This window comes from Anomaloglossus baeobatrachus, unplaced genomic scaffold, assembly GCF_048569485.1.
Source record: "Anomaloglossus baeobatrachus isolate aAnoBae1 unplaced genomic scaffold, aAnoBae1.hap1 Scaffold_133, whole genome shotgun sequence".
In the NCBI taxonomy this organism is placed as follows: Eukaryota; Metazoa; Chordata; class Amphibia; order Anura; family Aromobatidae; genus Anomaloglossus; species Anomaloglossus baeobatrachus.
The window spans coordinates 217,419-231,591 of NW_027441903.1; the positions used below are offsets into that span (position 1 = coordinate 217,419).

Sequence of the window (14,173 nt, forward strand, 5' to 3'; positions counted from 1 at the left end):
TATTGAAATATTAAGTGTTATTCACTTTAACTTTAATTTTAAAAGTGATGTGTGTATTGTCTATGCTTTGGAATATAACAATTAAGAAGTGGTTGTTCCAAATAGTGAATAGCCCCTTTAAGGAGTCCTTTCACATTTGAATTTGGTCGTTAATTATTTGTTTATTTTTTTTTTACGAAATCACAAAATAAAATTTGTACTGATTCTATATCTATGTTCCCCATAATAAATACCTATCTTATACATAGGCATATTGAAGATAAGAGCACTGTGTTTGGCACGGCGCTCAGTTACACCTCTTTGCGACTTCTCGGAGTGTCACAGGATGACCCAGATATGACCCGCGCCCGCAACAATCTTCATAGTAAGGGTAAGTTCACATCAGCTTTTAGCATCAATCCAGCGCATCTCACAACTGACAATCGTTTGCAGATAATATGTCAGTATATTTTTTCCATGCTTGATCCGATGTATCCAACTTTCGTTGCAGGAGGTGCCATTGGTATTCCTTCTTGGGGGAAATTTTGGCTATCTGTGCTGAATGTGTACAGTTGGGAGGGAATGAACACTCTATTCCCAGAGATGTGGTGAGTTTCTTTTTGGATTATTCAGACTTGATATGACTTTATTGGTGGCTGTGACCGTGAGATAATTATCTGTATCAATATTAGTAGCATTTACTAAAAATCAATTGTCTGTGGACCCAGTCCCCTGACACCGCGCTTAGAAACATTGGATTTCTACCTTCAAATGCTCTTTTTACTCCAGATTCTCTCTTCTAAAAATGCTAGTTAGTGTGGAAGTCAGGAACATCGCATCCTTCGTGGATAGTGAGAGTCTTTGAAGCCGGCTACACATACACCCGGCGTCAAAGAAGCTCAATGCTAATGGGTACAAAGCAGTGCGCATGCGCCCACTGGGGTGTGATACCAGGCTGAGTCGGCCGACTAGCCAGGGAACTAACGTCCCTGCAACTAGTCACTGACCTTATTAGCATGTCATAAACGATCTTAAGAAATACTTTTTCTAAAGATGTGTTTATGTATGCTACCGTGTTTTTCCTAAAATAAGACCTCCCCCAAAAATAAGCCCTAGCAGGGATTTTAAGCATTTTCATAGCAAGGCTTAAATATAAGCCCTCCCCCGAAAATAAGCCTTAGTCGCGGTTCAATAATGAAGTGTCAGTGCAGAAAGATACTACAGGACACTTCATTATAGAAAGCGGACACCCTGCAATTATACTGACCAGACGCTGAGCGGCAGAACCTGTAGTGATCGCACCCCCGCACACATCACACACACAATCACACACCATACACACAATCTCCCTTCAGATCGCTCACACACACTCACCACATCCAGCGATACCGATCCTGAGAAGCCGTACGGTGGAGCGCAAGGACCTGGGACACATGACTTACTCCCATCCCTTAGGCTGGGGTAGAGGCTAGAATGTACGGGCTTCTGACAGGTATAACCTGACGGACGCACTCTGTACCACTGGATGGAGTGTGTGTGTGTGTGTGTGTGTGTGTGTGTGTGTGTGTATGAGTGTTTGGGTTATGAGTATGTGTGTGTGTGTGTGTGTGTGTCCGTCCAGCAGCAGGAGGCAGCGTGCAGCATACTTGCTGGCAGCGGCTGCCGGAGATCACAGGGAAGATTTCGGAATTACTCAGCCTTCCAGGGTCTGGTAAGTATGAGTCTCCTGGGAAGTGGGGGGGTCTGTTTTTTTGGAAACCGTGTTTCTCCAAAAATAAGACCGCCCCCAAAAATAAGCCCTAGCGCTTTTTGGGGGGCAAAAAAAAGTATAAGACAGTGTCTTACTTTTGGAAAAACATGGTACTACATGAAGGGACAGTTAGTGAGGGATTCTAGATAAGCACCAGAACTACTAGTGGTTCTGGGGGCACTGGAAATCTGACAGAGCCCTTTAAAGGGAACCACTCAGCAGATTTGTCCCCTAAAAGCTGCGGCCACCACCAATGAGCTCTTATATACAGAATTCTACAATATTGTATATAAAAGCCCAGACCAATCTGAATAACGTAAAAAACAGCTTTTATTGTACTCACCTGCAGGGTGGTCTGGTCGGATGGGCATTGCTGGCCTTGATCCAGTGTCTCCTGTCTTCTTGCGATCGCTGTCTTCCTTCTTGCTTAGTGTGGATGACGCGTCTGACATCATCCACAAAGAGTCCTCAATTGCGTTTCTGTGCACGCGTACTGCTCTCTGAGGGCAGATCAAAGTATAGTGGGCGCATGCGTGGGCGGTCTTAATATTTCCTTGCGCACTACAATACTTTGCTCTGCCTGCAGCAGGGCAGAGAGAATTGCGAAGGAGCACAATGGAGGACTCTTTGTGGATGATGTAGGATGTGTCATCCACACAAAGCAAGAAGGAGGACGGCGATCACAAGAAGAGAGGAGGCATTGGCTCAAGGTCAAAGCACACTACAATACTTTGCTCTGCCCTCAGCATGGTATAGAGAAGTGCGCCTGTGCAGGAACACAGTGGAGGACTCTGTGTGCATGATTTAGGATGCGTCATCCACATGGAGCAGATAAGGAGGAAGGTGATGGAGAGAGGAGGCAATAGACTAAGAGCAGCGACGCCCATCGGACCATACCGCCCCCCAGACGAGTGTAATAAAAGCTGTTTTTTTACTTTATGCAGTGCGGCCTGGGGTCTTATATACAGTATTCTGGAATACTGTATGTAAGGGCTCACTGTTCGTTGCTGAAGTTTATAGGGGACAAATCTAGTGACAGGTTCCCTTTAATCAGCACCGCTCTGCGTTACATATAGTCTCCGCATATCTTCAGGTATTTTTCTAATAATCTTGCTGGGAAAGTAATGTGAATTATCCTTTCCCACTCTTCTCTAAAGCGGGCTTTACACGCTACGATATTTCTAGCAATTGCTATCAATATCGTACGCAAAAGCACCCGCCCCCATCACACATGCGATATCGCGTGATCGCTGCCGCAGCGAACATTATCGCTACGGCATCGTCACACGCACTTACCTGGTCGGCGGCGGTGCTATGACTTCCGAACAATCCCTCCTTCAAGGGGGAGGTGCGTTCGGCGTCACGGCGACGTCACCGCGACGTCACTAAGCGGCCGGCCAATCAAAGCGGAGGGGCGGAGATGAGCGGGACGAACATCCCGCCCACCTCCTTCCTTCCTCATTGCTGGTGGACGCAGGTAAGGAGACGTTCCTCGCTCCTGCGGTGTCACACACAGCGATGTATGCTGCCGCAGGAACGAGGAACAACATCTACTAACAACCATTAACAATTTTTGGTTTTAGGACGACCCCTCCATGGTGAACGATTTTCACCACTTTGGAGGACGTTTAAGGTCGCTGGTAAGTGTCACACGCCGCGATACTGTTAATGACGCCGGATGTGCGGCACTAACGACGTGACCCTGACGATAAAACATTAACGATATCGTAGCGTGTAAAGCCCCCTTAACATCTAGTGTTGTCTTGTAGGCTTCTTCCCCAGTGGTTCCCTGCTCACCCCAGCACCATATGGTGTCACTGCCGTCAGGTTTACTTACCCATGAGTTACTGCTATGCTACACGTCTGAGTGCCCGTGAGGATAACTTGATCCGCAGCTTGAGACAAGTAAGGGGCAGAACACGTATTTTATCACTTGTATTTTATCAAGTGGGACATGTATTTACACATTTGCTTCTCATGCAGGAGCTGTACGTGCAGGAATATAGCAGTATAAATTGGCCGGCACAGAGGAACTGTGTTGCTGCTTGTGACCTGTATACACCGCACAGTATCTTACTGGACTTTGCCTATGGTAGGAGGCATTGATTATCGTCAGTGCAGCATTTGTACCTATACAATTATGCAGATTTTTATGTGTGTTGTTTCTCTTAGAATTCAAAATTTAAATAAATTAAATTTAATGAGATTTTCACTTTTTATGATTTTAAAGGGAATCTGTCAGCAGGTTTTTGCTCCCCCATCTGAGAGCAGCATAATGTAAAGACAAAGACCCTGATTCCAGCGATGTGTCACTTACTGAGCTGCTTGCTGTCATTTTGATAAAATCAATGCTTTCTCTGCTGCAGATCTAGCAGTTATACAGAGTTCAGGAATATGCTGGACTACCTGCAGCATGCCAAGTAGTCCTGTAATGATAACCTACTGATGATTAATCAGTGATTTAATCAAAACTACACTGAGCAGCTCAGTAATTGACACATCGCTGCAATCAGGATCTCTGCCCCTACATTAGATTAGGTGGCAAAAACCTGGTGACAGATTCCCTTTAACTTTTCAGTTGAAGTATTTTATTCCCATAAGTCATTTTGTACTTTTCTTCTCAGTCCTGTTGAATGCATACGAGGCGTACCACATTCCTGCTCTTCGCCGGCGTGCTGTGCATGAATTATATGACCATGTAACAGCAGATGACCGCTTTACCAAGTGTATCAGCATTGGTCCAGTAAGTCTCCTGGAAACATGAATTATTTATTGATTTTTTTTATTTTTTTTTTAAAGAAAAATTCTAATTTTGAAATAAATCTTCTTCTGTAACAGATCTCTAAAGTGATTAATATGATGGTCCGTTGGCATGTAGATGGACCAGAATCTCCATCATTCCGGGAACATGTAGATCGCATCCCTGATTACCTTTGGTAAGTAGTGATCACATCCTGTGCAGAAATACAGTTCGTAGGATTAGTTTTCTTATCTGATTTGTTGCAACTTAACTTTTAAAATGTACCACTAATGAGCCACTTAAAAAATCTGATGATATTCGTCCAAAGGTGTTAATTAAAGTTTATGTTCTAAAAAGAAAGTGGGCGAACAATGCTGTTTATTGGCTTCATTCCCTTACTATATGCCCATTCTATTCTTTCCAATATCGGGCATAGTACAAGGAGCTCTGTACTTTCTCCCTGCAAAAGAATGCTCCAAGAATTGATAAATATGAGAGATAGGTAGATTATAAATACTTGCCCAATATAATGAAGTAGAATATATTTACCCAAACATGGGATTACAAGCTTTTTCTATGTCTCTAGAAGAAGCCTGCGAGATAATAGAATCCTGTGATTACAGCAGCCTCTGCATTATGTCAGACGGCAGGAAGGAGAAGTGTAATGGAAGTCTATGTGCCCACGGGGACAGTGTACTACGGATATATCCACAGGAGCTCCCAGAAATCCGCAGCACAACTTTTGTCTGTTTACATGCTGTGAATGTACAGCGGAACGTCCTGCGGATATGCTGCGGGCATTCTGCATTGAGGATACAGTACTATGGCTTTGGCACTGCATCCTCAATGCAGAACAAGTGCTGAGTGATCGGGGAGTTTATATTTACCTCCATCACGCAGCACTTCACTTTCCGGCATCTATCAGCGTCTGCACTGTGCAGGAGAAGGTGGGCGGGCCTGAACGAGCTCTGGCTGTCACATGACCGGAGATCGTGCAGGCCCCGCCCACCTCCTCCTTCCTGTTCCTAGCTCCACCGCGCTCCTGTGCTCCGGAAGAAAGTGACGGGCGTCTGCTATCAAGGCAGGTAAGTATGGGACCAAGGCAGATTTCCGCAGGTAAATCCGCAGGAATAATTGACATGCAGTTATGTGCGGCTGCGGGACATCTGCAGTATATTCCGCAACTGCACATTCCACAACGTGGACACAGACACTCCCCATGTCCCATAGGATAACATGGGGAGTGTCTGTACATTTTGAAACCTGCAGATTTATCTGGAAAATCCAGATAAATCCGCAGGTTTTCCGCAGAAAAATCCGCAGAAGCAAGCGGGACATGGGGAGTGTCTGTGTCCACGCTGCGGTATGTGCGGTTGCGGGATTTGCTGCGGATGTCCCGCAGCCGCGCGTAACTGCATGTCAATTATTCCTGTGGATTTACCTGCGGAAATCCTGGCGCTCCACTATGGAGATAGAGGCTTACCTGCCTTGGTCCCATACTTACCTGCCTTGACAACAGACACGCGAGTCAGGACGGCAGTGGAGCTAGGAGCAGGAAGGAGGTGGGCGGGGCCTGCACGAGCTCCGGTCATGTGACAGCCAGAGCTAGTTCAGGCCCGCCCACCTTCTCCTGCACAGTGCAGACGCTGACAGAGTGACACGGCCGGAGAGAAGTGCTGTGTGATGGAGGCAAGTATGAACGCCCCGATCACTCAGCACTTGTTCTTCATAGAGGATGCAGTGCCGAAGCCATGGCACTGTATACTCAATGCAGAAGGCCCGCAGCATATCCGCACGACATTCCGCAGCATGGAAACAGACAAAAGTTGTGGTACGGTTTTCGGGGAGCTCCTGCGGATATAACCGCAGGACACTTTCCCCGTGGGCACATAGCCTTAGGCTGCAGTTGTATTGTAACTTGACAATCACATACTTTACTAAGATGTGAATTGGGAAGAAGAGAAAGTGCAACATCCAATGCTCCATGCACACGCTGCAGTTTTTGACGCGTTTTTTGGTGCAGTTTGTGATGAACTTTTAGTCACCACAAGCTGCATTCCCCACTAAAGTTTATGAGATTTCAGATTTGCTGTGCGTACATTGCTTTTTATTATTTGGCTACAGTTTTGTGGTGACCACAAAATTGCAGCATGTCAGTTCTTTTTGCGTTTTTACCTGTGATTTTCACCCATTGGTGCTAAAACACGCATGGTCAAAAACGCACCAAAGCGCATGCTTTTTTTGGCCACAAGGTGCATTTTCTTTGTCTCTCCATTGGGAGACCCAGACAATTGGGGTGTATAGCTTCTGCCTCCGGAGGCCACACAAAGTATTACACTTTAAAAAGTGTAACCCCTCCCCTCTGCCTATACACCCTCCCGTGCATCACGGGCCCATCAGTTTTATGCTTTGTGTTGAAGGAGGCACACATTCACGCAAGCTCCACATTTTAGTCAGCAGCAGCTGCTGATTTTTATCGGATGGAAGAAAAGAGGGCCCCTCACAGGGCCCCCGGCATGCTCCCTTCTCACCCCACTAATGTCGGCGGTGCTGTTAAGGTTGAGGTACCCATTGCGGGTACACAGGCTGGAGCCACATGCCGTTTTCCTTCCCCATCCCTTAGAGGCTCTGGGAGAAGTGGGATCCAAACCGGTCACCAGGCACTGGAACCGGGCTCCCTCCGCAGCCCCTGGGGGAATCTGACGGACAGGAGACTGAGTCTTATCAGGGACAGGCCCTGCATCTAAATAGGTACTCTGTGTCCCCTTGGGGTCGGCGCTGGAGCGCCTGTGTAACAAACGCTGCAGCGGCTGCTGTGTTTTGTTGTGGCGCCGGGACTACCGCGCCGACCGCACCTGTTTGCCGGCCGCGGCTATTAAATTTAGTCCCCGGCTTCTGCGGCCTAGTACGATAACTCCCGCCCCCGGGCCTGCCAGTCAGGGGTAAGGGCGGGACGCTCGACTGCACGTCGGGAGTGAGGGCTGGAGCATACTTTGATATCCTCCTCCCCCCTCACTGAGCACTGTGGGGCATCAGATTCCCGCACTTTTTAGGTCACGCCCACGGCTCCCTCCTCCTCTCGGAACGCTGGCAGCCATTGTTATAACACTGCTGCCGGTGGAGGAATACAGAGCAAGCTCTGGGAGGCCCAGGCAGGGAATCTGGTGGTCACACAACCGCTTTGGGCGGTCGGTAAGCAGCACCGTTAGGTGCTGGCCCCCTTGGGTGCCGAAGTGTATATATATATATAGTTATACTGTATACATTTTCTCTGTTCGGCCGCATTATTGCCTGTGGCTATATACCCTCACTGATTACTCTAAGGGGAGACAACAGCATGTCGTCCGCAAAGAGCAAGGGTGCCAAGGCACAGGCTTATTTTGCAACCTGTACCTCTTGTGCGGCAATGTTACCTGCAGGTTCCACCTACCCTCATTGTGTGCAATGCTCGGCCCCTGTGGCACTCACTCAGCCGGAGCCCCGGGCACTGGTGGGACCCTCGGCTCAGGTAGAACAGACGGCTTCCACTGGCCAGGTGACAGGAACAGAGTTTGCAGTTTTGGCTGACAAACTCTCTGCGTCACTTTCACAATCCATGGCTCAGTCTATGGATAAATGGTCTGCTAAGATATTAGAAGCCTTGCAGTCCAGACCGGTAACACAGGCCCAGGACGCTGTGCGTTCATCGCCCCCAGGCCCATCTCGGTCGGCGCAGCAAAGTGCTCCTGAGGTGACACCTAGGTCCCACGGTGAAGACTCCGACTCGGACCACAGTACCAGACCGGCTAAGCGGGCTCGCTGGAGACCTTCCTCGACTTCGTCACGCTGCTCAGGGTCTCAGCATGAGGACTCCCTGGAGGATGAAGCGGAGGTCGCAGCTCAGGGCTCTGACCCTGACGTTGCTCTCAATCTTGATACACCTGAAGGGGACGCCATAGTAAATGACCTTATAGCGTCCATCAACCAGGTGCTAGAACTTTCTCCTCCAACTCCACCTATAGAGGAGTCGGCTTCACAGCAGGAGAAACACCAGTTTAGGTTTCCCAAACGTTCAAGGAGTGCGTTTTTCGATCACTCTAACTTCAGAGATGCTGTCCAGAAGCACAGAGCATTTCCGGACAAGCGCTTTACTAAGCGCCTTAATGACACACGTTACCCCTTCCCCCCTGACGTAGTTAAGGGGTGGGCTCAGTGTCCCAAAGTGGATCCTCCAGTCTCTAGACTGGCGGCTAGATCAGTAGTATCAGTGGCAGACGGCTCATCGCTCAAGGATGCCACTGACAGGCAAATAGAGCTCCTGATGAAATCCATCTACGAAGCCATAGGCGCGTCTTTTGCTCCGGCATTCGCAGCCGTGTGGGCACTCCAAGCTATCTCAGCTTGTCTGTCTGAGATTAATGCGGTCGCACATACCTCGACCCCGCAGGTTGGGTCTTTGACTTCTCAGGCGTTGGTTTTTTCGTCCTACGCCATGAACGCCGTCCTGGACTCTGCAAGCCGCACGGCGGTAGCATCCGCCAATTCGGTGGCAGTCCGCAGGGCCATGTGGCTACGCGAATGGAAGGCAGACTCTGCTTCCAAGAAATTCTTAACCGGTTTGCCATTTTCTGGCGACCGTTTGTTTGGCGAGCAATTGGACGAAATTATTAAACAATCCAAGGGAAAGGACTCGTCCTTACCCCAGTCTAAACCAAACAGACCTCAGCAGCGAAAGATTCAACCGAGGTTTCGGTCCTTTCGGCCCTCAGCCGGACCCCATTCCTCCACGTCCAACAGGTCACAGAAGGGCCAGAGGAACTCTTCTGCATGGCGGTCTAAGTCACGTCCTAAAAAGACCGCCGGAGGAACCGCCCCCAAGGCGGCATCCTCATGACTTTCGGCCTCCCCAAACCGCATCCTCGGTCGGTGGCAGGCTCTCCCGCTTTTGTGACGCCTGGTGGCCACATGTCCAAGACCGATGGGTGAGAGACATTCTGTCTCACGGTTACAGGATAGAGCTCAGTTCTCATCCTCCGACTCGTTTCTTCAGAACATCTCCGCCCCCCGAGCGAGCCGATGCTCTGATTCAGGCGGTGAATACTCTGAAGGCAGAAAGAGTGGTGATTCCCGTTCCCCCTCAGGAACATGGTCACGGCTTCTACTCCAACTTGTTCGTGGTGCCAAAAAAGGACGGATCATTCCGTCCCGTTCTGGACCTCAAACTCCTCAACAAACATGTCAGAACCAGACGGTTCCGGATGGAATCTCTCCGCTCTGTCATCGCCTCGATGTCCCAGGGAGACTTCCTAGCTTCAATCGACATCAGGGATGCTTATCTCCATGTGCCGATTGCACCAGAGCATCAACGCTTCCTGCGTTTTGCCATCAAAGACGAACACCTTCAATTCGTAGCACTGCCTTTCGGACTGGCGACAGCCCCACGGGTCTTCACCAAGGTCATGGCAGCAGTAGGGGCGGTCCTGCACTCTCAGGGCCACTCGGTGATCCCTTACTTAGACGATCTTCTAGTCAAGGCACCCTCCCGGGGGGCATGCCAACACAGCCTGACCATTGCCCTGGAGACTCTCCAGAGGTTTGGGTGGATCATCAATTTCCAAAAGTCAAAATTGACGCCGACCCAAACGCTAACTTACCTCGGGATGGAGTTTCATACTCTCTCGGCGATAGTGAAGCTACCGCTGGACAAACAGCGTTCACTACAGACAGGGGTGCACTCTCTCCTTCGAGCCCAGTCACACCCCCTGAGGCGACTCATGCACTTCCTAGGGAAAATGGTGGCAGCAATGGAAGCAGTGCCCTTTGCGCAGTTTCATCTGCGTCCACTTCAATGGGACATTCTCCGCAAATGGGACAGGAGGTCGACGTCCCTAGACAGGAGCGTCTCCCTTTCACGGGCAGCCAAAACCTCTCTTCAGTGGTGGCTTCTTCCCACTTCTTTGTCGAAGGGAAAATCATTCCTGCCCCCATCCTGGGCTGTGGTCACGACGGACGCGAGTCTGTCAGGGTGGGGGAAGTGGTCTTCCTCCACCACAGGGCTCAGGGAACCTGGACTCCGACAGAGTCCTCCCTTCAGATCAATGTCCTGGAGATAAGGGCAGTGTATCTAGCCCTAAAGGCGTTCCAGCGGTGGCTGGAGGGCAGGCAGATCCGAATACAGTCGGACAACGCCACGGCGGTTGCGTACATCAACCACCAGGGCGGCACACGCAGTCGTCAAGCCTTCCAAGAAGTTCGGCGGATTCTGCTGTGGGCGGAAGCCACAGACTCCACCATCTCCGCGGTTCACATCCCGGGCGTAGAAAACTGGGAAGCAGACTTTCTCAGTCGCCAGGGCATGGACGCAGGGGAATGGTCTCTTCACCCGGACGTGTTTCAAGAGATCTGTTGCCGCTGGGGAACGCCGGACGTCGATCTAATGGCGTCTCGGCACAACAACAAGGTCCCGGCATTCATGGCACGGTCTCAAGATCACAGAGCTCTGGCGGCAGACGCCTTAGTTCAGGATTGGTCGCAGTTTCGACTGCCTTATGTATTTCCTCCTCTGGCACTGCTGCCCAGAGTGTTACGCAAGATCAGGTCCGACTGCCGCCGCGCCATCCTCATCGCTCCAGACTGGCCGAGGCGGTCGTGGTACCCGGATCTGTGGCATCTCACGGTGGGTCAACCGTGGGTACTGCCAGACCGGCCAGACTTGCTGTCTCAAGGGCCATTTTTCCATCTGAATTCTGCGGCCCTCAACCTGACTGTGTGGCCATTGAGTCCTGGCTCCTAGCGTCCTCAGGGTTATCTCAAGATGTCATTGCCACTATGAGACAGGCCAGGAAACTAACGTCCGCCAAGATCTACCACAGGACTTGGAGGATCTTCTTATCCTGGTGCTCTGATCGGAGTTTTACTCCCTGGCCGTTTACCTTGCCCACGTTTCTTTCCTTCCTTCAATCCGGAATGGACAAGGGTTTGTCTCTCGGCTCCCTCAAGGGACAAGTATCGGCGCTTTCCATGTTCTTTCAAAAGCGTCTAGCCAGGCTTCCGCAGGTCCGCATGTTCCTGCAGGGGGTGGCCCACATAGTCCCACCTTACAAGCGTCCGCTAGAACCCTGGGATCTTAACAGGGTGCTCACGGCTCTCCAGAAGCCACCTTTCGAGCCGATGCGTGATGTCTCTCTATCACGCCTTTCACAGAAGGTGGCCTTCCTAGTGGCAGTCACTTCACTTAGGAGAGTGTCTGAGTTAGCAGCGCTGTCATGCAAAGCCCCCTTCCTGGTGTTTCACCAGGATAAGGTGGTTCTGCGTCCGGTCCCGGAATTTCTCCCTAAGGTGGTATCCCCTTTTCATCTCAATCAGGATATCTCCTTACCTTCCTTTTGCCCTCATCCAGTTCACCAAGGTGAAAAGGATCTGCACTTGTTGGATCTCGTGAGAGCACTCAGGCTCTACATTTCTCGCACGGCGCCCCTGCGCCGTTCGGATGCGCTCTTTGTCCTGGTCGCTGGCCAGCGTAAGGGGTCGCAGGCTTCCAAGTCAACCTTGGCTCGGTGGATCAAGGAACCGATTCTTGAAGCCTACCGTTCATCTGGACTTACGATTCCTTGAGGGCTGAAAGCCCATTCTACCAGAGCCGTAGGTGCGTCCTGGGCATTGCGGCACCAGGCTACGGCTCAGCAGGTGTGTCAGGCGGCTACCTGGTCGAGTCTGCACACTTTCACAAAACACTATCAGGTGCATGCCTATGCTTCGGCAGATGCCAGCCTAGGTAGGCGAGTCCTTCAGGCGGCGATTGCCCACCTGTAAGAAGGGGCCGTTTTTCGGCTCTTTTTATCGAGGTATTCTTTTACCCAACCCAGGGATTGCTTTTGGACGTCCCAATTGTCTGGGTCTCCCAATGGAGCGACAAAGAAGAAGGGAATTTTGTTTACTTACCGTAAATTCCTTTTCTTCTAGCTCCAATTGGGAGACCCAGCACCCGCCCCTGTTCCCTTCGGGCTTTTGTTCTTTTGTGTACACATGTTGTTCATGTTGAATTGTTCTTTTGGTTCATGGTTTTAGTTCTCCGAACATCCTTCGGATTGAATTTACCTTAGACCAATTTATAAGTTTCCTCCTTCCTGCTTTGGCACCAAAACTGATGGGCCCGTGATGCACGGGAGGGTGTATAGGCAGAGGGGAGGGGTTACACTTTTTAAAGTGTAATACTTTGTGTGGCCTCCGGAGGCAGAAGCTATACACCCAATTGTCTGGGTCTCCCAATTGGAGCTAGAAGAAAAGGAATTTACGGTAAGTAAACAAAATTCCCTTCATTTTTAGTTGTAAAGTTGATTGCTTGTTGCCTTGGTTACCGACCACTTTAGTGGCTTTTCCCTAGGCAAGAAGCAGGTGATTAAAGGCTTTTTACTATACAGTTTGTAAATGCCACTCTGAAGTTGTCTGGGTCCGGCCAGCTTCAGTGTCCTTGCACTTCTTCCATGCTGCAGAGGCAGAACTGCCCCTACTAGCCAGAAGGGAAAGAAGACGGTTTAGACCAGTAGTGCAACCATACTGGAGGTGTTAACTGTCATTGTACATTCCATCTGGCAAGCAGAAATCCTGGAGTCAGAGGCACGGTGCGCATCAGAAGACAGAAGATGTGCATACACATTTAAAGGGGTTGTCCACTACTAGGACAACCCCTTCTGTTTCACATTTCCCCCAGGTAAAATAATAAAGACTATACTTGTATCCCTTACTGGCGCCCTTCTAACAGTGCCGTGGTTCGCGTTCCCATTGCTCATGTGGGGTTTTGACATCATGAGAGCCCCGCATCCAATCTGTGCCAGCTTCCTTCTCCCCACCTTCGGACCAAACGAATAATCAACAGGAAGTGAGCTCACTTCCTGTTGATTAACTCATTTGGTCCTAAGGCGTTGAGAAGGAAGCTGGCGCTGATTGGATGCGGGGCTCGCATGACGTCACAACTCCATGTGATCTCCAGCACCTCGAGCCCGTACATAGCTAGAAGGGCGCCGGTATGGGAGGTAATTATATTCTTTATTATTTTACCTTCGAGAAATATGTGGAATTAAAGAGGTTGTCCTAGTAGTGGATAACCCCTTTAAGTACAGCCACAAATGGGATGTCTATAAGAAATGCCCCTCCTTATTTCCTACGAATGGGTGACCAAGCCATATTATATGTATTCCAGGAGACTGTGGTCCACAGAGAACCCCATTTACATGTTGATTATGTTTCTGCTCTGGATTTGAGGGCATATAATCAGCAACCTGTTATGTTGTGTATTTCTCATTTCATCCCTGGCGATCAGGCAAAATTTGTGCTGCTGCTCCCCAATACTGCTTTTATTTTTCATCTGTTGTAGAAAGGTCTTCTGGCCTCTGGGGACACCGCTAGTCTCTATGCTCCATAGAGTATACGTTTTTTTTTTTATAAAGGAACACTAATATAAAAGTTAACCCAAGATTTTATATATTTAGTATTAATGAATATTAATAAATTCTAGTTATTTTCATATCGTTTGTTCACTCTCACAGATGTTTGAGAAGGAAAGTGAAGTTCTAATGGAGATAAACCGAGCGACTGGATCTGCACTTAGCCCACTGACGTCAGAGCATTACGACCAAGAATAATATCACTTCCATGTCATGAGCTGCACGGAGAACAGAGAAAGCGGCGTCTGAGAAACGGGAATTATATACATACGTCATGCATCA

At 49.4% G+C, this 14,173-nt stretch overlaps 1 protein-coding gene across 1 annotated transcript; it reads left to right on the forward strand.

The window, feature by feature from the left end:
- Positions 1-254: 254 nt before the first annotated feature.
- LOC142260567 (lanosterol synthase-like) lies at positions 255-14,089 on the forward strand. Its single transcript, XM_075331994.1, has 7 exons — positions 255-370; positions 491-587; positions 3,499-3,634; positions 3,713-3,821; positions 4,354-4,472; positions 4,568-4,665; positions 13,963-14,089. Exons 1-7 carry the CDS (start codon positions 337-339, stop codon positions 14,087-14,089), a joined length of 720 nt encoding a protein of 239 aa, XP_075188109.1. The 5' UTR covers positions 255-336.
- The last annotated feature ends 84 nt before the right edge of the window (positions 14,090-14,173 follow it).

Excerpts from the sequence above, each read along its gene's own strand:
- LOC142260567 (XM_075331994.1), top strand. The coding sequence starts at position 337 with ATGACCCGCGCCCGCAACAATCTTCATAGTAAGG. Across the intron at positions 371-490 it reads CAACAATCTTCATAGTAAGG|GAGGTGCCATTGGTATTCCT; the intron begins GTAAGTTCACAT and ends CTTTCGTTGCAG. Across the intron at positions 4,666-13,962 it reads CGCATCCCTGATTACCTTTG|TTATTTTCATATCGTTTGTT; the intron begins GTAAGTAGTGAT and ends AATAAATTCTAG.